The sequence below is a fragment of the Phyllobates terribilis genome, unplaced genomic scaffold (genome assembly GCF_046119375.1).
Source record: "Phyllobates terribilis strain yellow unplaced genomic scaffold, ASM4611937v1 Scaffold_1__5_contigs__length_1240528914, whole genome shotgun sequence".
Taxonomy (NCBI): Eukaryota; Metazoa; Chordata; class Amphibia; order Anura; family Dendrobatidae; genus Phyllobates; species Phyllobates terribilis.
This window is the reverse complement of record NW_027362761.1, coordinates 627,070,399-627,093,318: the sequence shown is the minus strand read 5'-3', so window position 1 is coordinate 627,093,318 and position 22,920 is coordinate 627,070,399. Positions and strand designations below refer to the sequence as shown.

The 22,920-nt window shown below is 48.4% G+C and overlaps 1 protein-coding gene across 2 annotated transcripts in view; it reads right to left on the bottom strand.

Moving 5' to 3' along the window:
- The window catches only part of LOC141273188 (uncharacterized), a 238,896-nt gene that overhangs the window by 161,610 nt on the left and 54,366 nt on the right, over window positions 1–22,920 (bottom strand). For both annotated transcript variants that reach the window (XM_073684693.1, XM_073684703.1), the window contains 2 exons: window positions 8,092–8,425; window positions 5,157–5,437 (listed from right to left, as the gene is read on the bottom strand). In XM_073684693.1, coding sequence (XP_073540794.1) covers window positions 5,157–5,437; window positions 8,092–8,425 — 615 coding nt within the window. The remainder of the gene's footprint in view (window positions 1–5,156; window positions 5,438–8,091; window positions 8,426–22,920) is intronic.

Genomic DNA, 22,920 nt, shown 5'->3' with positions numbered 1-22,920 from the left:
ACACTGACACTATACATACACCTCCACCCCTCACACTGACACTGTACATACACCTCCACCCCTCACACTGACACTATACATACACCTCCACCCCTCACACTGACACTGTACATACACCTCTACCCCTCACACTGACACTGTACATACACCTCCACCCCTCACACTGACACTATACATACACCTCCACCCCTCACACTGACACTGTACATACACCTCTACCCCTCACACTGACACTGTACATACACCTCCACCCCTCACACTGACACTGTACATACACCTCCACCCCTCACACTGACACTATACATACACCTCCACCCCTCACACTGACACTGTACATACACCTCCACCCCTCACACTGACACTATACATATACCTCCACCCCTCACACTGACACTGTACATACACCTCCACCCCTCACACTGACACTATACGTACACCTCCACCCCTCACACTGACACTGTACCTACACCTCTACCCCTCACACTGACACTGTACATACACCTCCACCCCTCACACTGACCCTATACATACACCTCCACCCCTCACACTGACACTGTGCATACACCTCTACCCCTCACACTGACCCTATACATACACCGCCACCCCTCACACTGACACTGTACATACACCTCCACCCCTCACACTGACACTGTACATACACCTCCACCCCTCACACTGACACTATACATACACTTCCACCCCTCACACTGACACTGTACATACACCTCTACCCCTCACACTGACACTGTACATACACCTCCACCCCTCACACTGACACTGTACATACACCTCCACCCCTCACACTGACACTGCACATACACCTCCACCCCTCACACTGACACTATACATACACCTCCACCCCTCACACTGACACTGTACCTACACCTCTACCCCTCACACTGACACTGTACATACACCTCCACGCCTCACACTGACCCTATACATACACCTCCACCCCTCACACTGACACTGTGCATACACCTCTACCCCTCACACTGACCCTATACATACACCTCCACCCCTCACACTGACACTGTACACACACCTCCACCCCTCACACTGACACTGTACATACACCTCCACCCCTCACACTGACACTGTACATACACCTCCACCCCTTACACTGACACTGTACAAACACTTCCACCCCTCACACTGACACTGTACATGCACCTCCACCCCTCACACTGACACTATACATGCACCTCCACCCCTCACACTGACACTATAAATACACCTCCACCCCTCACACTGACACTATACATACACCTCCACCCCTTACACTGACATTATACATACACCTCCACCCCTCACACTGACACTGTACATACACCTCCACCCCTCACACTGACACTATACATACACCTCCACCCCTCACACTGACATTATACATATACCTCCACCCCTCACACTGACACTGTACATACACCTCCACCCCTCACACTGACACTATACATGCACCTCCACCCCTCACGCTGACACTGTACATACACCTCCACCCCTCACACTGACACTGTACATACACCTCCACCCCTCACACTGACCCTATACATACAACTCCACCCCTCACACTGACACTGTACATACACCTCCACCCCTCACACTGACACTGTACATACACCTCTACCCCTCACACTGACACTGTACATACACCTCTACCCCTCACACTGACACTGTACATACACCTCCACCCCTCACACTGACACTATACATACACCTCCACCCCTCACACTGACACTGTACATACACCTCCACCCCTCACACTGACACTGTACATACACCTCCACCCCTCACACTGACACTATACATACACCTCCACCCCTCACACTGACACTGTACATACACCTCCACCCCTCACACTGACACTATACATATACCTCCACCCCTCACACTGACACTGTACATACACCTCCACCCCTCACACTGACATTATACATATACCTCCACCCCTCACACTGACACTGTACATACACCTCCACCCCTCACACTGACACTATACATGCACCTCCACCCCTCACGCTGACACTGTACATACACCTCCACCCCTCACACTGACACTGTACATACACCTCCACCCCTCACACTGACACTATACATACACCTCCACCCCTCACACTGGCACTGTACATACACCTCTACCCCTCACACTGACACTGTACATACACCTCCACCCCTCACACTGACACTATACATACACCTCCACCCCTCACACTGACACTGTACATACACCTCCACCCCTCACACTGACACTGTACATACACCTCCACCCCTCACACTGACACTATACATACACCTCCACCCCTCACACTGACACTGTACATACACCTCCACCCCTCACACTGACACTATACATATACCTCCACCCCTCACACTGACACTGTACATACACCTCCACCCCTCACACTGACACTATACATACACCTCCACCCCTCACACTGACACTGTACCTACACCTCTACCCCTCACACTGACACTGTACATACACCTCCACCCCTCACACTGACCCTATACATACACCTCCACCCCTCACACTGACACTGTGCATACACCTCTACCCCTCACACTGACCCTATACATACACCTCCACCCCTCACACTGACACTGTACATACACCTCCACCCCTCACACTGACACTGTACATACACCTCCACCCCTCACACTGACACTATACATACACCTCCACCCCTCACACTGACACTGTACATACACCTCTACCCCTCACACTGACACTGTACATACACCTCCACCCCTCACACTGACACTGTACATACACCTCCACCCCTCACACTGACACTATACATACACCTCCACCCCTCACACTGACACTGTACATACACCTCCACCCCTCACACTGACACTATACATACACCTCCACCCCTCACACTGACACTGTACATACACCTCCACCCCTCACACTGACACTATACATACACCTCCACCCCTCACACTGACACTGTACCTACACCTCTACCCCTCACACTGACCCTATACATACACCTCCACCCCTCACACTGACCCTATACATACACCTCCACCCCTCACACTGACACTGTGCATACACCTCTACCCCTCACACTGACCCTATACATACACCTCCACCCCTCACACTGACACTGTACATACACCTCCACCCCTCACACTGACACTGTACATACACCTCCACCCCTCACACTGACACTGTACATACACCTCCACCCCTTACACTGACACTGTACAAACACTTCCACCCCTCACACTGACACTGTACATGCACCTCCACCCCTCACACTGACACTATACATGCACCTCCACCCCTCACACTGACACTATAAATACACCTCCACCCCTCACACTGACACTGTACATACACCTCCACCCCTCACACTGACACTGTACATACACCTCCACCCCTCACACTGACACTATACATACACCTCCACCCCTCACACTGACATTATACATATACCTCCACCCCTCACACTGACACTGTACATACACCTCCACCCCTCACACTGACACTATACATATACCTCCACCCCTCACACTGACACTGTACATACACCTCCACCCCTCACACTGACATTATACATATACCTCCACCCCTCACACTGACACTGTACATACACCTCCACCCCTCACACTGACACTATACATGCACCTCCACCCCTCACGCTGACACTGTACATACACCTCCACCCCTCACACTGACACTGTACATACACCTCCACCCCTCACACTGACACTATACATACACCTCCACCCCTCACACTGGCACTGTACATACACCTCTACCCCTCACACTGACACTGTACATACACCTCCACCCCTCACACTGACACTATACATACACCTCCACCCCTCACACTGACACTGTACATACACCTCCACCCCTCACACTGACACTGTACATACACCTCCACCCCTCACACTGACACTATACATACACCTCCACCCCTCACACTGACACTGTACATACACCTCCACCCCTCACACTGACACTATACATATACCTCCACCCCTCACACTGACACTGTACATACACCTCCACCCCTCACACTGACACTATACATACACCTCCACCCCTCACACTGACACTGTACCTACACCTCTACCCCTCACACTGACACTGTACATACACCTCCACCCCTCACACTGACCCTATACATACACCTCCACCCCTCACACTGACACTGTGCATACACCTCTACCCCTCACACTGACCCTATACATACACCTCCACCCCTCACACTGACACTGTACATACACCTCCACCCCTCACACTGACACTGTACATACACCTCCACCCCTCACACTGACACTATACATACACCTCCACCCCTCACACTGACACTGTACATACACCTCTACCCCTCACACTGACACTGTACATACACCTCCACCCCTCACACTGACACTGTACATACACCTCCACCCCTCACACTGACACTATACATACACCTCCACCCCTCACACTGACACTGTACATACACCTCCACCCCTCACACTGACACTATACATACACCTCCACCCCTCACACTGACACTGTACATACACCTCCACCCCTCACACTGACACTATACATACACCTCCACCCCTCACACTGACACTGTACCTACACCTCTACCCCTCACACTGACCCTATACATACACCTCCACCCCTCACACTGACCCTATACATACACCTCCACCCCTCACACTGACACTGTGCATACACCTCTACCCCTCACACTGACCCTATACATACACCTCCACCCCTCACACTGACACTGTACATACACCTCCACCCCTCACACTGACACTGTACATACACCTCCACCCCTCACACTGACACTGTACATACACCTCCACCCCTTACACTGACACTGTACAAACACTTCCACCCCTCACACTGACACTGTACATGCACCTCCACCCCTCACACTGACACTATACATGCACCTCCACCCCTCACACTGACACTATAAATACACCTCCACCCCTCACACTGACACTGTACATACACCTCCACCCCTCACACTGACACTGTACATACACCTCCACCCCTCACACTGACACTATACATACACCTCCACCCCTCACACTGACATTATACATATACCTCCACCCCTCACACTGACACTGTACATACACCTCCACCCCTCACACTGACACTATATACACACATATACTTTACGTACCCGTTGACCTATTTAAGCATTTTCCCGCGTCTCTTATCCTGTCTCCCAGGTCCGTCAGTTTCTTCTTCTGCTCCTCTGTTTGTCTCGTCTTCCCCTCCAGGCTTCTCTGCACCTCCTGAAGGGATTTTTTTACATTAGAAATCTCGTTTCCCTTTAAGACTAAATCCTTTTCTTTTGCTCTTAGTTTCGCCTCTGTCGTCCAGAGGCTGCTTTTTGTTTGAGCCAGTGTGGTCTCTGATGTCTTCTTCTGTGATTTCACCGTCCTGAGGTTATTTTCACATCTAGAGTAGAAAGCATGAAGAAGAAGTGAGACCAGTTGTAGATGAGGTATGGTACAAGGATCTATGGGCGTTTAGCCTCCTTACATGGCCCTCTATCTATGTACCCTAAGATAGATCAATACTGTTTGGGGTTTTATGCCCAGTCTTGTTACTTAGTTATGTTACTTTGCCTCTGGCTGTAAATAAATGGTGGCCCATTCCACGTGGCAGTGCCATCGTGCACAGAACCTGGGAGAAGGTTTTCTGGATGCTAGGACATATGAGTTTCAGTGCAAGCTGCAAGAAAACCCTGCGCTGTTCAGCGATGCCCCCATATCCTTTCAGGAGGGGGGACAGATATGGATAAGTGGAACGTGTGGATCAGCAGAACATGTGGATCAGTAGAATGTGTGGATCAGCAGAATGTGTGGATCAGCAGAACGTGTGGATCAGTAGAACGTGTGGATCAGCAGAATGTCTGGATCAGTAGAACGTGTGGATCAGCAGAACGTGTGGATCAGCAGAAAGTGTGGATCAGTACAATGTGTGGATGAGCAGAACGTGTGGATCAACAGAACGTGTGGGTCAGCAGAACGTGTGGATCAGTAGAATGTGTGGATCAGCAGAATGTGTGGATCAGCAGAACGTGTGGATCAGCAGAATGTGTGGATCAACAGAACGTATGGATCAGCAGAACGTGTGGATCAGCAGAACGTGTGGATCAGCAGAATGTGTGGATCAGCAGAACGTGTGGATCAGCAGAATGTGTGGATCAGCAGAACGTGTGTATCAGCAGAACGCGTGGATCAGTAGATCCTGTGGATCAGCAGAACGTGTGGATCAGCAGAACGTGTGGATCAGCAGAACGCGTGGATCAGCAGAATGCGTGGATCAGCAGAACGTGTGGATCAGCAGAATGTGTGGATCAGCAGAGTGTGTGGATCAGTAGAACGTGTGGATCAGCAGAACGTGTGGATCAGTAGAACGTGTGGATCAGCAGAATGTGTGGATCAGCAGAATGTGTCGATCAGCAGGACGCATGGATCAGCAGAACGTGTGGATCAGTAGATCCTGTGGATCAGCAGAACGCGTGGATCAGCAGAACGCGTGGATCAGCAGAACGTGTGGATCAGTAGAACGTGTGGATCAGCAGAACGTGTGGATCAGCAGAACGTGTGGATCAGCAGAACGTGTGGATCAGCAGAACTTGTGGATCAGAAGAACGTGTGGATCAGCAGAACGCGTGGATCAGCAGAATGTGTGGATCAGCAGAACGTGTGGATCAGTAGAACGCGTGGATCAGCAGAATGTGTGGATCAGCAGAACGTGTGGATCAGTAGAACTTATGGATCAGCAGAACGCGTGGATCAGCAGAATGTGTGGATCAGCAGAACGTGTGGATCAGCAGAACGCGTGGATCAGCAGAATGTGTGGATCAGCAGAACGTGTGGATCAGTAGAACTTATGGATCAGCAGAACGTGTAGATCAGTAGAACTTGTGGATCAGCAGAATGTGTGGATCAGCAGAACGTGTGGATCAGCAGAACGTGTGGATCAGTAGAACGTGCGGATCAGCAGAACGTGTCGATCAGCAGAACGTGTGGATCAGCAGAACGTGTGGATCAGCAGAATGTGTGGATCAGTAGAATGTGCGGATCAGCAGAACGTGTGGATCAGCAGAACGTGTGGATCAGCAGAACGTGTGGATCAGCAGAACGTGTAGATCATCAGAACGTCTCGATCATCAGAATGTGTGGATCAGCAGAACGTGTGGATCAGTAGAACTTGTGGATCAGAAGAACGTGTGGATCAGCAGAACGCGTGGATCAGCAGAACATGTGGATCAGCAGAACGTGTGGATCAGTAGAACTTATGGATCAGCAGAACGTGGGGATCAGTAGAACTTGTGGATCAGCAGAACATGTGGATCAGCAGAACGTGTGGATCAGTAGAACTTGTGGATCAGCAGAACGTGTGGATCAGCAGAACGTGTGGATCAGCAGAACGCTTGGATTAGCAGAACGTGTGGATCAGCAGAACGTGTGGATCAGCAGAACGTGTGGATCAGCAGAACGTGCGGATCAGCAGAACGTGTGGATCAGCAGAACGCGTGGATTAGCAGAACGTGTGGATCAGCAGAACGTGTGGATCAGCAAAACGTGTGGATCAGCAGAACGTGTGGATCAGCAGAACGTGTGGATCATCAGAACGTGTGGATCAGCAGAACGTGTCGATCAGCAGAACGTGTGGATCAGCAGAACGTGTAGATCAGCAGAATGTGTGGATCAGCAGCCTCATGGCCAAAGAGGAGGCCAGATGGAAGAAACATGCACAGTCCTTTCTACAGGTTATCACCTATCCAATAACTTAATGGTGGGAATAACGCTTGAGATAATACCATTTTGGCGCTGTGTGATCATATTAGTTGGACAGTGAAGGATAATATGATTTGCCACTTGTGATGATCTTCTTTGACCATGTGTGATGATATAATTTCTGCACTGTGTGGTTATATGTTTGGGCTTATGTGGACTCATTATGACTTCAATGATGAGAATGATCTACAGGACATTCTCACAACCTTCTGCTGAGCTGCGTCTGGTTTGGTGACAAATCTGCTTACAAAATGGTTGTACAGTGGATTATGGGACAAGATCAAATTTATAGGCAGTTACCGGGAGAGCTCCTCCTGTTTGCCTTCCAGTTGGGTTGTGGTGCTCTGGAAGTCGTCTTGCAGTCTTCTCAGGGTGGTCTCTGTGTTTTCCTTTTCTCTTCTGACTCTCTCCATGTCCTGGGTGGTGGCCTTCCACTTATTCTGCACCTGATACAAGGAGGATGAGGTCTTCTCCAGTTCTCGCTGGCTCTGCCTCTGGTTCTCTTTAAGCATTTCAATCATGGAGTCTTTTTTTACGTTATTCTGGGTAAATCTGGAGCCGAGGTCTTCATGTTCTCCCTGTAGTTGTTGTAATTCGGCCTCTGTGTTGAGCTGTAGATCCGACACCTGAGATACTGACACATCCACAATACAGTATATTCATCAGTCGTATTAATAAAAATGTCTAAGAATCAGGTGAAACAGACGAAGGGGATGAGGTGAACAGATGACCCAGATGACCCAGGAGGTCCCTTCCAACTCTACCATTCTATGATTCTATAAGTGTGTTTAGACTTTGAGAATCGGTAACACCGGGGCCAATTCTGGCTTTTAATGCTTCCTGTGTCGAAAATTTCAATGAGGTCTCTCCCCACAGTACAGTATAAACCTGTAAACACAATTCTGTCATTTTTTGAAGGGGTTTTGCCTTTAGGGTATTCATTTCATGGTGACCTGTGAATATGATTCTCCAGGTCAGTTCGATTACAGCGATACCAAACTTTCATGTTTTTTTTTTTGTTTGGTTTATGATGCCATTCTTTAAGACCTCTTACATTTTTATTGTTCCATCCATGGATCTACGTGAGAGCATGTTTTTTTTTTTTGCCTGATGAGCTGAAGTTTTTATTGATGCCAATTTTAGGTACATACACAACTTTGATCGCTTTTTTCACGACGGTAATAAGTTCTGGCATTTAATTTGTTTTATATTTTGATCATTTTGATTCTGTCTGTTTAATGTCATAATTTAATCTTTTTTTCCTAACATACCTTAATTAAAAATTCCCTATCGTTCCCACTCTACTCTAACTCCTTTATTTTTTTTTCACTTCCTTTTTGATGACACTTGGTTTCAGAATCCCCAGTGCTGGCGCAGCCTCTGCCCTCCACCCTGAAATGAAGTGTCATCAGTGACCCCCATTTCAGGGGCTGGCCAAGTCCTTGCTCTGCTGAGCATGTGTTGGTTTTCAATTCTGAAGGATGCTCAGTAGATTCTTGTCCCTGTTCATTACACTTCTCAGTGCACAGTGACAATGCGCTCTCTCACCGGCTCTGATAAGACGTGACGAGCCAGCAACAGAGCGCACCATCAGTGCACAATGTAAGTGAAGAACAGGCAAGTGCCATCAGGTAAGAGATTCGCAGGCCTCTCGTTTAGCCACCACTGACCTGAACGCTGGACCGGAGTCCTACAATTCGATCCGCTCATTTCTCGTTATATCCTTTCTTTGTAGTAGACCTGGATACATTTAAAAATGTGGTACAAATCTTGTTTAAGGCCATGTGCACATGATGCATTTTTGATGCGTATTTTACAGCACAAATTCGCCACGGAAAATACGCAGCAAAGTGAATGCACACATCATTTATTTTTTTCCAGCAGATTTGCAGAAGATTCAAATCTACAGCATGTCAATTCTTGTAGGGGCTTTCACATACTAATGAGTGGGGAAAAATACATAAGCAAAATGCATTTTAAAAGTGAGGTAAAACCTCCTGTAGTTTACGTAGCGTTTTACCTGTCAACACATTAGGATTTGCAGCAGAATTTTCTGCTGCAAATCCTGAATGTGTGCAGATAATGTGAGCAGATACCCTTAGATTAAATATTTGCTGCAGTCATTTTATCACTAAAAACGTGTCCATTGGCAGGAAAAACGCTGAATTAAATACATATATTTTTGATGCAGTTTTTTGGTTTTTCCCCATTTAATGGAATGGGTGAAAAACACTGTAAGAATGGACATTCTGCAGATTTGAAACTACTTCAAGTCTGCAATTAAAAAATAAGCAGCGTTTGCAGGAGATTTCAGAAATCTCATTCAGTTTGTTGGGACTATAAACTGCTGTGGTTTTCTGCTGCCAAAATGTGCAGAAAACGCAGCAGAAACGCAACATGTGCATATACTATAAAGGGAATCTGTCACCCCACTGGTGCCTATAAGACCACTAATATGGGCATACAGGTGATAGAAATGTGAATCTATACTTACCTGTATTTCCCATATTAGAGGTCTTGTTTCCGTGTAATAGCTATTTGTCAGGTATTCCCACAGCGATGACACCGGGGAGATCACGCAATATCTCACCGTGCCGTCACTATGGCACGGATTTCATTAGGGATCTGCGAGAACACGGTCCCCACTACTCTCTACGTAGGTATCCGCAAGAGACCAGTGAGAGTATGGCGTCACACCTCCGGATTCCAACGCATGGAATAGGTGTTTACGCCCCCATACGGTCATTGTCAGCTTCACAATAGCCCGATTATTAATATTATCTGTCACCACCGTCCAAATTTGAAATATAACACAGGCCTGGGCGGACGCCTGCGTTTTGGTAGTGTATATGGCTTCAAGGGAGGGAATGATTACAGGACAAAAGAAACAGAACTATTACATTTTATATTTAATCCAAAAGGGAGGCAGTGTTTAAGAAAAATATACAAGATTTTACAAAGGAGACATACAATACATAAGCAGTAACACAAAATAATTAGGATTAAAGAAGAAACTTACTCTATAAAGATCGCTCTGATGATTCAATATAGCCAGAGGGGAGCTCTCCTCATGACCGTTCGGTGGAACGTGACCCATTGCTTATGATACATATGTTCCCTGCAGTCAGTACAGCTCCAACCTCAGCAAACTATTTTATGCTTAAGGAAGAGACCTGTCCACACTCCCTTGTGCCGATATCACAGGGGCTGGGGCTCCACCCTTCATGTTTGTATTGAAAATCTGTTTTTTAGGATAACTTATCGCTAGTGTTGAGCGAGCACTAAAATGCTCGGGTGATCGAAGCTCGGACCGAGCTCACTGTGATACTCGGGTGCTCGACCCGAGCAACGAGCCCAATGTTAGTCTATGGGAGACCCGAGCATTTTTGGGGCGGCACCCCCGGCAGTCTGTAGAAAGTCTAAAAAGTGCACAAAACGATAGTGACAGTGCTCAAAAGACATGGGGACAGCATGGGGATCGCCCCAGGAAGCATTTCTGACCCCCAGGTCACTGCTGTCAACAACGTGGTCAGAGGTATTAAGCCACTTTTACAGGCTCACAATAAAACGTTCAAAAACGAAACTGAAACTGCTTTCCTGTGAAATATGTTAACCCCTTAACGACCATGGGTCTTTCTGTTTTTGTGTTTTCCTTTTTTGCTCCCCTTCTTCCCAGAGCCAGAACTTTTTTAATTTTCGTTCAATATAGCCATGTGAGGGCTTATTTTTTGCGGGACGAGTTGTACTTTTAAACACCATCACTGGTTTTACCATATCGTGTGCTGGAAAATGGGAAAAAAATTCCAAGTGCAGTGAAACTGCAAAAAAAATGCAATTCCACAGTTGTTTTTTGGGTCCTTTTTTTACCACGTTCACAGATTGCTAAAACTGACCTGCCATCATTATTTTCCAGGTCGTTACGAGTTCATAGACACCAAACATGTATAGGTTCTTTTTTATTTAAGTGGTGAAAAAAAAATCCAAAGCTTGCTAAAAAAAACAAAAAAAATGACGCCATTTTCCGAGACCCTTAGCTTCTCCATTTTTCGGGATCTGGGGCTGGGTGAGGGCTTATTTTTTGCGTGCCGGGCTGACGTTTTTATTGATACCATTTTGGGGTAGATCCGATGTTTTGATCGCCCGTTATTGCATTTTATTGCAAAGTTGTAGCGACCAAAAAAACTTAATTCTGGCGTTTAAAATTTTTTTCTCGTTACGCCGTTTACTGATTGTATTAATTCTTCTTTTATATTGATAGATCGGGCGATTCTGAACGCGGCGATACCAAATATGTGTATGTGGTTTTTTTTTTATATATATATATTTTATTTTGAATGGGGCGAAAGGGGGGTGACTTAAACTTTTATATATTTTTTATTTTTTTAAAAACTTTTTTTTTACACTTTCTGCTTACTTCTATAGTCTCCAGAGGAGACTAGAAGCAGCAGTTGTCTGATTGCTTCTACTGCATACAAGCGATGAGCAGATCGCTTGTATGCAGGAGAAATGCTTACTTGCTATGAGCGCTGACCACTAGGTGGCGCTCATAGCAATTGAGACATGACAACCACAGGCGTCTGCTGCAGACCCTGAGTTGTCATGCCCACTCTTTGGTGACCCGCGATCACGTGACGGGGTCACTGATGGGCGAGGCTTAGGACTCCCGGAAGCGCGAGTTAAATGCCACAGTCAGAGATTTAACATGTTAACAGCCGCGGGTGGATTGCGATTCCAATAATCAGCTGACATGTGCTTCAGTGCGGGCTCACCGCCGGAGCCCCCGCTGAACCGGCCTTCCCGACCTGGTGCGTACTATTACTGACCAGGTCGGAAAGGGGTTAAGGAACATCCTTTCCAGGGTAAAGACTTGCGTATAAGGTAAAATAAATAACCAAAAACAAAAATACTCCTCCACACCTTGGGCTATGTTCACAAGTAGCATTTTTTATGCGTTTTTGCACGTTTGTATTGCTTTCAACCGTGACAAATGCATTCACCGGGAAATGTCATTTTAACATTTTACAACCTTATCTGGCCATGTGCTGTGTGACACATGCATACAGTGCTAAAAAGACATGGGAACAGCATGGGGAAGACCCCTGGAAGCATCTCTGACACCCAGGTCACTGCCTAAAAGTGTGCCCATCAGAAGTGATCCTTCCCGCATCAGAAGATGTAGACTTGCAACTATCCCCGTGCAAGTCCTTGTCCCAGGGCAGTGTTCAATTGTACCTCCCCCATAACTTGCAATACAAGCACAAGTATGCAGCCTGCCACCCACCCACCCCCAGGCTGCAATACCATACTGCTAGCTTGCTTGCACTTGAAATTGGGCCTTTTAGGCATGTGGAGGTGGAATTTGGCCACCACGTCATGGCTGCGTCGGTAGCCTGGTATTCATACTCAGTCCCCAGCCGCCCGGCGGCCGGGTGTCCACGCTTGGTCCCCAGCCGCCAGGGGGCGGCCGGGTGTCCATACTCAGTCCCCAGCCGCCCCGCCGCCAGGTGCTCACGCACAGTCCCCAGTCGTGTGGGGGTGGCCGGGTGTCCATAAACGGTCTCCAGCTGCCCCTATTTGTCCCCAGCCGCCCCTATTTGTCCCGGTGCGCATACCAAAACATTACCTGTGCCCTCCCCAGTGCATTTAGTGGGAAGGACAGCCTAACCACAAACACGTGGACAAGTGAATGTGGCCAGGAATGGTCCATCTCACTGATGCCTTCACACTGGGTTAATATTGTGGAAGCTGTGACACAGTTGGACACTGGGATGCAACACGTCCTCCAGACATAGAGGATTGCGGGTCCTGGGTCAATCAGGCTTCAACACAAAGTTCAGAAGGTAGACAGCAGCAGTGGTCGGCCTCCTACACAACGAGTAAATTATTCATGATCATGAGGCCATCCACCTCCTTAGCTTTCTGTTCCTTGGAATGCAAGCGCATGTATGTAGTAGCAGCTAGGCCTGAGGTAGTCAGCGTTTTGGCGCATATTCTACCTCCTTCGAGGATTGCTGGATGTTTTCCTGCTACTATCCCAGTTCTATGACTCCCGTTAAAACAAAGCTTCAGTTGATGAATGATGGATGAGGTGGTGGCAAAGGAGAAAGAGCAGGAGGAACAGGGACCATTCACATCAATATCAGGCCAGCCAACCACACATGTCTTGTAGGATATGTTTCTGTACCAAAAGGAGCGGTTCAGCTAGGCATACAGTGAATGCAATGCCTACCAAAAATTTTGAGGCACTCCAACGCCCCTTGGAAGTGACATGGAGGTCAGAGCCTTAGCTAAACCGTTTTTTCCATTTATAGCAACTGGGTCTCCTGTACACTGTTGGCCTAAGCAGGGAATGGAAGGCTTTCCAAAAATTATTAGGCACTGCAATGCCCCTTGAAACAGACGTGGATTACAGCGTATTAAAAACCTTCTACCCATTATTGGGGAGTGGGTCTCCCTTAGTGTTCGCTTATGCATTGAAAAGCAAAAGCTGACAAAAATTAGGAGGAAATGCAATGCCCGTTGCAAGAGTCGTGGAGGTTAGAGGTAATTAAAAACAACATGTCAATGCCCCTTGGAAGAGCTGTGGAGTTCAGAGTGGTTTAACAAGACGGTTTTAATGCCCCTTAGAAGAGACGTGGAGTTCAGAGTGGTTTAACAAAACAGTTTTAATGCCCCTTGGAAGAGATGTGGAGGTCACAGTAGCTTAACAAGATGGTTTTAATGCCCCTTGGAAGAGATGTGGAGTTCAGAGTGGTTTAACAAGACAGTTTTAATGCCCCTTGGAAGAGTGGTGGAGGTTACAGTGGAATAAAAAGACAATATCAATGCCCCGTGGAAGAGACGTGGAGGTCACAGTAGCTTAACAAGATGGTTTTAATGCCCTTTGGAAGAGTGGTGGAGGTCGCAGTGGAATAAAAAGACAATATCAATGCCCCTTGGAAGAGTGGTGGAGGTTACAGTGGAATAAAAAGACAATATCAACGCCCTGTGGAAGAGACGTGGAGGTCACAGTAGCTTAACAAGACGCTTTTAATGCCCCTTGGAAGAGTGGTGGAGGTCGCAGTGGAATAAAAAGACAATATTAACGACCCTTGGAAGAGACGTGGAGGTCACAGTAGCTTAACAAGACGATTTTAATGCCCCTTACAAGAGCCATGCAGTACAGCATATTAAAAACATTATTCCCATTATTGGGGAGTGGGTCTCCCATAGTCTTTGCCTATGCCTTCCAAGCAAAAGCTGCCAAAAATTAGGAAGGGGGAACTTGCAATGTCCCTTACAAGAGCCATGCAGTACAGCATATTAAAAACATTATTCCCATTATTGGGGAGTGGGTCTCCCATAGTCTTTGCCTATGCCTTCTAAGCAAAAGCTGCCAAAAATCAGGACAGAGGAACTTGCAATGCTGGCAACATGGACCATGGTCACCCTGGTGGTATAGTGGTCGTGGAGGCTGAGGATAAGAAGAAGAGCAAAAAACAGCCGAATTGAGGAAGCGTATATCCATGTGTGGGTGTGAAGCGATGCATGGGAATACAGGTCCCGAAATAACACAGTGGATTTGACTTTATGTTATTCTGCTGTCATTTGGTGGTGATGAGAAGTCTGGCCCAATCCAGCCCTTGTTCATTTTGATAAGGGTCAGCTTGTCAGCATTGTCAGTTGACAGGCGAGTGCGCTTATCAGTTATAATTCCCCCAGCGGCACTAAAAACATGCTCTGATAATACGCTATCGGCAGGGCAGGCCAGGACCTCCAAGGCATACAGAGTGAGTTCATTCCAAGTGTCCAGCTTGGATACCCAATAATTAAAAGGCACAGAGGAATCACGGAGGACGCTGGTACTCCCTCACCATCTTTTGAAACTTTCCACTCCTTGTGAGAGTACCCTGCGCCTCAGGGCCTGTAAGCTGGGCAGGTCTCAGAAAACTGTCCTAGAACATTGACAGTGTTCCCCTGCCTCTGCTGGATTGGAGTTGCGTCTCTCTCGCCTGTATGCCTTAGTTGGGCAGCGAACTGTGACCTCTGCCGCTACCGTGTTCAGATGGGAATTTTTTTAATAGTTCTGCAGCAAGGGCCTCCTGGTACTGCCCCATTTTTGTAGACCTCTCCAACTCAGGAATAAGAGAGTGAAAGTTCTCCTTGTAGAGGGGGTCTAAAAGTGTCATCAACCAGTAATGACTGTCACCCAACATTTTGACAATGCGAGGGTCACGGTTAAGGCAGCGTAACATAAAGTCAGCCATGCGTGCCAGACTGGTAACGGGCAAGACTTCCGTGTCCTCACCAAGATGACGACTGATAGTGTTGAGCGATCACTAAAATGTTCGGGTGCTCGAAGCTCGGGCCGAGCTTACCGTGATACTCGGATGCTCGACCCGCGCAACGAGCCCAATGTTAGTCTATGAGAGACCCGAGCATTTTTGTGGCAGCACCCCCGGCAGTCTGTAGAAAGCCTAAAAAGTGCCCAAAACGATAGTGACAGTGCTCAAAAGACATGGGGATCGTCCCTGGAAGCATTTCTGACCCCCAGGTCACTGCTGTTAGCAATGTGGTCAGAGGTATTAAGCCACTTTTGCGGGCTCACAATAAAACGTTCAAAAACGAAACTGAAACGGTTTTCCTGTGAAATATGTTAAGGAATTTCCTTTCCAGGGTAAAAACTTGTGTATAAGTTAAAATAAATAACCAAAAACAAAAATACTACTCCACACCTTGGGCTATGTTCACAAGTAGCATTTTTCATGTGTTTTTGCACTTTTGTATTGCTTTCAACCGTGACAAATGCATTCACCGGGAAATGTCATTTTAACATTTTACAACCTTATCTGGCCATGTGCTGTGTGACACATGCATACAGTGCTGAAAAGACATGGGAACAGCATGGGGAAGACCCCTGGAAGCATCTCTGACACCCAGGTCACTGCCTAAAAGTGTGCCCATCAGAAGTGATCCTTGCCGCATCAGAAGATGCAGACTTGCAACTATCCCCGTGCAAGTCCTTGTCCCAGGGCAGTGTTCAATTGTACCTCCCCCATTCCTTGCAATGCAATCGAAAATATGCTGCCAACCACCCACCCACCCGCAGGCTGCAATACCATACTGCTAGCTTTCACTTGAAATGGGGCCTTTTAGTTTGGAGGAGGCTGAAGCTGGCCACTACCTCATGGCCGCTTCGGCAGCGAGGTATCCATACTCTGTCACCAGCCGCCCGGCGGCCGGGTGTCCACGCTCGGTCCCCAGCCGCCAGGTGGCGGCCAGGTGTCCATACTCGGTCCCCAGCCGCCCTGATTTCTCCTGTCACCTTCCCCCACACTTTTCTTAGCCTGGCCTGCTTTAGGGCAGCATTGGACGAGCCCACCAGAGAACCAGACTCCTCCGGTGGGCCCTGGCTTCTCCATCAGGGGAGTTGAGAGTGCCTAGGTGAGGAGCATGATGATGATGATAGAAGTTAGCATCTGCTTTGTTTTCTTGGAATGCAAGCGCATGTATGTAGTAGCGGCTAGGCCTGAGGTGGTCAGCGTTTTGGCGCATATCCTACCTCCTCCGAGGATTGCTGGATGTTTTCCTGCTACTATCCCAGTTCTATGACTCCCATTAAAACAAAGCTTCAGGTGATAAATGATGGATGAGGTGGTGGCAAAGGAGAAAGAGCAGGAGGAACAGGGACCAGTCACATCAATATCAGGCCAGTCAACCAGATATGTCTTGTAGGATATGTTTCTGTAACAAAAGGAGCGGTTCGGCTACACAGTTATAGGGCATACAGTGAGTGCAATGCCTACCAAAAATTTTGAGCCACTCCAATGCCCCTTGGAAATGACATGGAGGTCAGAGGGCGTTAACTAAACCTTTTTTTCGATTTATAGCAACTGGGTCTCCCGTGCACTGTTGGCCTAAGCAGTGAATGGAAGGCTTTCCAAAAATTATGAGGAACTGCAATGCCCCCTACAAGAGCCATGTGTGGCACCCCAGGGGTCTGGTCACCACAGTAATAGAGATTACGTGGGAGAGCAAGTGGGAGGTTTCCTGGTCAGGATCCCTTAAACATGCAACATCCTCCTGCCCCAGTCCTGAAAGGAGAGAATTCTGTCCTTATAAACTTGATCTGGGGCGGGGTTCAGTGAGTCAGAGAACAGTCAGAGTCAGAGTGAGAGCAAGGGAAAGTAACAGCAAGGAGCTCTGTAGGAGCTAAAGACCAGGGGCTGGAAGCTGAGCAGAGCTCGCCCTGGCAGAAGACAATAGGAACCGGACACAGGAGTCCGAAGCTGTGAGGACTTATACAGTGCCTACAAGTAGTATTCAACCCCCTGCAGATTTAGCTGGTTTGATAAGATGCAAATAAGTTAGAGCCTTCAAACTGCAAATGAGAGTAGGTTTTATGAACAGAAGCATAAATCTTACAAACCAAAAAGTTATGTTGCTCAGTTGAATTTTATTAAATTTTAAACATAAAAGTGTGGGTCAATTATTATTCAACCCCTATGTTTAATATTTTGTGGAATAACCCTTGTTTGCAATTACAGATAAGAATCGTCTTTTATAAGACCTGATCAGGCCGGCACAGGTCTGTGGAGTTATCTTGGCCCACTCCTCCATGCAGATCTTCTCCAAGTTATCTAGGTTCTTTGGGTGTCGCATGTGGACTTTATTCTTGAGTTCCTTCCACAAGTTTTCAATTGGGTTAAGGTCAGGAGACTGACTAGGCCACTCCAACACCTTGACTTTTTCCCTCTTGAACCAGGCCTTGGTTTTCTTGGCTGTGTGCTTTGGGTCGTTGTCTTGTTGGAAGATGAAATTACGACCCATCTTAAGATCCTTGATGGAGGAGCGGAGGTTCTTGGCCAAAATCTCCAGGTAGGCCGTGCTATCCATCTTCCCATGTATGCGGACCAGATGGCCAGGACCCTTGGCAGAGAAACAGACCCACAGCATGATGCTGCCACCACCATGCTTGACTGTAGGGATGGTATTCTTGGGGTCGTATGCAGTGCCATCCAGTCTCCAAACGTCACGTGTGTGGTTGGCACCAAAGATCTCGATCTTGGTCTCATCAGACCATAGAACCTTGAACCAGTCTCTCTCAGAGTCCTCCAAGTGATCATGAGCAAACTGTAGACGAGCCTTGACATGACGCTTTGAAAGTAAAGGTACCTTACGGGCTCGTCTGGAACGGAGACCATTGCGGTGGAGTACGTTACTTATGGTATTGACTGAAACCAATGTCCCCACTGCCATGAGATCTTCCCGGAGCTCCTTCCTTGTTGTCCTTGGGTTAGCCTTGACTCTTCGGACAAGCCTGGCCTCGGCACGGGAGGACACTTTCAAAGGCTGTCCAGGCCGTGGAAGGCTAACAGTAGTTCCATAAGCCTTCCACTTACAGATGATGCTCCCAACAGTGGAGACAGGTAGGCCCAACTCCTTGGAAAGGGTTTTGTACCCCTTGCCAGCCTTGTGACCCTCCACTATCTTGTCTCTGATGGCCTTGGAATGCTTCTTTGTCTTTCCCATGTTGACCATGTCTGAGTGCTGTTCACAAGTTTGGGGAGGGTCTTAAATAGTCAGAAAAGGCTGGCAAAAGAGATCTTTAATCCACACATGTGAAGCTCAATATTCTTGGTGCCTGAACTACTTCTTAATACTTTAGGGGGACCAAACAGAATTCTTGTGGTTTGAGGGGTTGAATAATAAATGACACTCTGAATTAACTTTTAACGTTTAAAAAAAAAAAAAAAAAAATTTGCTGCAGTGCATTTCCCACTTCCAGGCTGATCTACAGTACAAATGTCACAATGCCAAGTTAATTCCGCATGTGTCAACCAGCAAAATCTGCAGGGGGTTGAATACTACTTGTAGGCACTGTATATCCAGCAGCAGAAACCAGCCGGCAGGGGATTTCAGGTCCTCTGGCCATAGAAGCCCGGAGGCTCAGTCACAAGCAAGGGACCAGCACTGCCGTCGTGGAGCGGAGGCTAACAGAAGGCCCCAAGTCACCAGCCATACGGGTGAGCACTACACGGTACACTCAGGGACGTGGGCTACTTCTACCCGCTTACAGCAAGGTAGCCAGGAAGAGTGCAGACAGACGGGGAGGCCTTCATCTAAACCTGGCCAGGGGAACTCCTGCTTGCTCACAGACTGACCAGGCCTCTTATGCTAGCCAGTACTCCCGGGAGGGTCTACCTTATAATCATCAGTAAAGACCCTGAACTGCACTGCAAAGACTCTGAGTCGCTCCTGCTGCACTCGTGCACCATCACCCCCATCATCCACACTTACTGCCCTGAGGCTATACTCCTCCCGAGGGGAGTTATCCCATTCTATGCTGCGCACACAACACCAGCCTCAGCGGTTTGCCTCGCAGCGGTGGTACTCCCTGACAGCAATCCACGGGTGGCGCAGTCGGACAATTAACCTCAAAACCTAAGAAAGACTGCCACTGGTTTGACCAGCCTGAGCCATGGGACCGGGTCACCGCCACGGAGACTACAGACCCCAGAGACCCGGCACCGGGTATTCCACACATGTGTACACACGGCCCAGGGGGCGCGTCACATGCAGTACAGCATATTACAAACATAAGTCCCATTATTGGGGAGTGGGTGTCCCATAGTATTTGCTTATACCTTGCAAGCAAAAGCTGCCAAAAATTAGGACGGAGCAACTTGCAATGCCCCTTACAAGAGCCATGCAGTACAGCATATTACAAACATAAGTTCCATTATTGGGGAGTGGGTGTCCCATGGCATTTGCTTATGCTTTCCCAGCAAAAGCTGCCAAAAATTAGGACGGAGGAACTTGCAATGCTGGCACCCTGGTGGTATAGTGGTGGTGGAGGCTGAGGATAAGGAGAAGAAGATTAAACAGCTGAAACGAGGAAGCGTATACCCATGTGTGGGTGTGAAGCGGTGCATGTGAATACACCTCCCGAAATAACACAGTGGATTTCACTTTATGTTACTCTGCTGTCATTTGGTGGTGATGAGAAGTCTGGCCCAATCCAGACCTTGTTCATTTTGATAAGGGTCAGCTTGTCAGCATTGTCAGTTGACAGGCGAGTGCGCTTATCAGTTATAATTCCCCCAGCGGCACTAAAAACACGCTCCGATAACACGCTAGCAGCAGGGCAGGCCAGGACCTCCAAGGCGTACAGAGCGAGTTCATTCCAAGTGTCCAGCTTGGATACCCAATAATTAAAAGGCACAGAGGAATCACGGAGGACGCTGGTACGATCGGCAAGGTACTCCCTCACCATCTTTTGAAACTTTCCACTCCTTGTGAGAGTACTCCGCGCCTCAGGGCCTGTAAGCTGGGCGGGTGTCAGAAAGCTGTCCCAGAACGTTGACAGTGTTCCCCTGCCTCTGCTGGATTGGAGTTGCATCTCTCTCGCCTGTACGCCTTGGTTGGGCAACGAACTGTGACCTCTGCCGCTAGCGTGTTCAGATGGGAATTTTTTTAAGAGTTCTGCAGCAAGGGCCTTCTGGTATTGCCCCATTTTTGTAGACCTCTCCACCTCAGGAATAAGAGAGTGAAAGTTCTCCTTGTAGCGGGGGTCTACAAGTGTCACCAACCAGTAATGACTGTCACCCAACATTTTGACAACGTGAGGGTCACGGTTAAGGCAGCGTAACATAAAGTCAGCCATGCGTGCCAGACTGGTAACAGGCAAGATTTCCGTGTCCTCACCAAGATGACGACTGACCATGCTCTCCTCCTCCTCCTCCTCTTCCTCCTCCCCCCTGTCCTCAGGCCACCCACGCTGAACCGACGGTATGACACTTGTACAGGTACTACCGTCTACAATGCATGATAGCAGCTCCTGTTCTTCCTCCTCCTCCTCCTCCTCTCCCTCATTGTCCCCCAATGCACGTTGGGATGAGATGAGGCTGGGCTGTGTGTAATCGCCCGCTACGGCTTCTTGATCCATCTCATCATACTCTGGCTGCAATGCCTCCCTTTAATTCTCTGCAGAGAGCATTGCAAAAGACAGACAAGTGGGATGCTGACACTAATGATGGCGTCATCGCCACTCACCATCTTGGTGGCCTCCTCAAAGTTTGTCAGGATGGTACATATGTCAGACATCCAGGTCCACTCCTGAGGTCTTATGTGTGGAGTCTGACCTGAATATCGACGGCCTTGTTGCAGCTGGTACTCCACAACTGCTCTCTTCTGCTCACAAATCCTTTGCAACATGTGGAGAGTAGAGTTCCAACGTGTGGGGACATCACACACCAGTCGGTGTGCTGGAAGCTGCAAACGCTGCTGCAACACAGCAAGGGCGGTGGAAGCTGTAGCCGACTTGCGAAAATGAGCTGACAGGCGGCGTGCTTTCACGAGCAGATCTGGCAACTCGGGGTACGATTTAAGAAACCGCTGAACCACGAGGTTAAGCACATGAGCCAGGCATGGTACGTGTGTGATCTCACCTCGCCTCAGAGCCGCCACCAGGTTACGGCCATTGTCACACACGACCATGCCGGGATGTAGGTTCAGCGGTCTCAGCCACCGATCTGCCTGCTCTTTCACAGCTGTCCACAACTCACAAGCAGTGTGAGGTTTATCACCTAAGCTTATGAGTTTCAGCACAGCCTGTTGCCGCTTGGCGGAGGCAGTACTGCAATGCTTCCAGCTTGTAACTGATGTGGTGATATCTGAGATGGAGGCTGAACATGAGGAGGAGGAGGAGGATGCGCAGGAGCTGTACACTGTGGGGGCAACTCTGACTGACATAGGGCCCGCAATCCTCGGTGTGGGGAGGATGTGTTCCGTTCCAAGGTCCGACTGGATCCCGGCTTCCACTATGTTTACCCAGTGTGCCGTCAGAGAGATGTACCGTCCCTGGCCACAAGCACTTGTCCACGTGTCCGTTGTCAGGTGGACTCTCCCAGTAACTGCGTTGTTGAGGGCACGGCAGATGCTTTGGGACACGTGCTTGTGTAGTGCGGGGATGGCACACCGGGCAAAATAGTGTCGGCTGGGGACCGAGTACCGAGGTACGGCCACCGCCATAAGATTGCGGAAGGATTCCGTCTCCACCAGCCTAAAAGGCAGCATTTCCAATGCAAGCAGTCGTGAAATGTGCGAATTTAGGACTGTGGCCTGTGGGGCGTTAGCTGCAAATTTCCG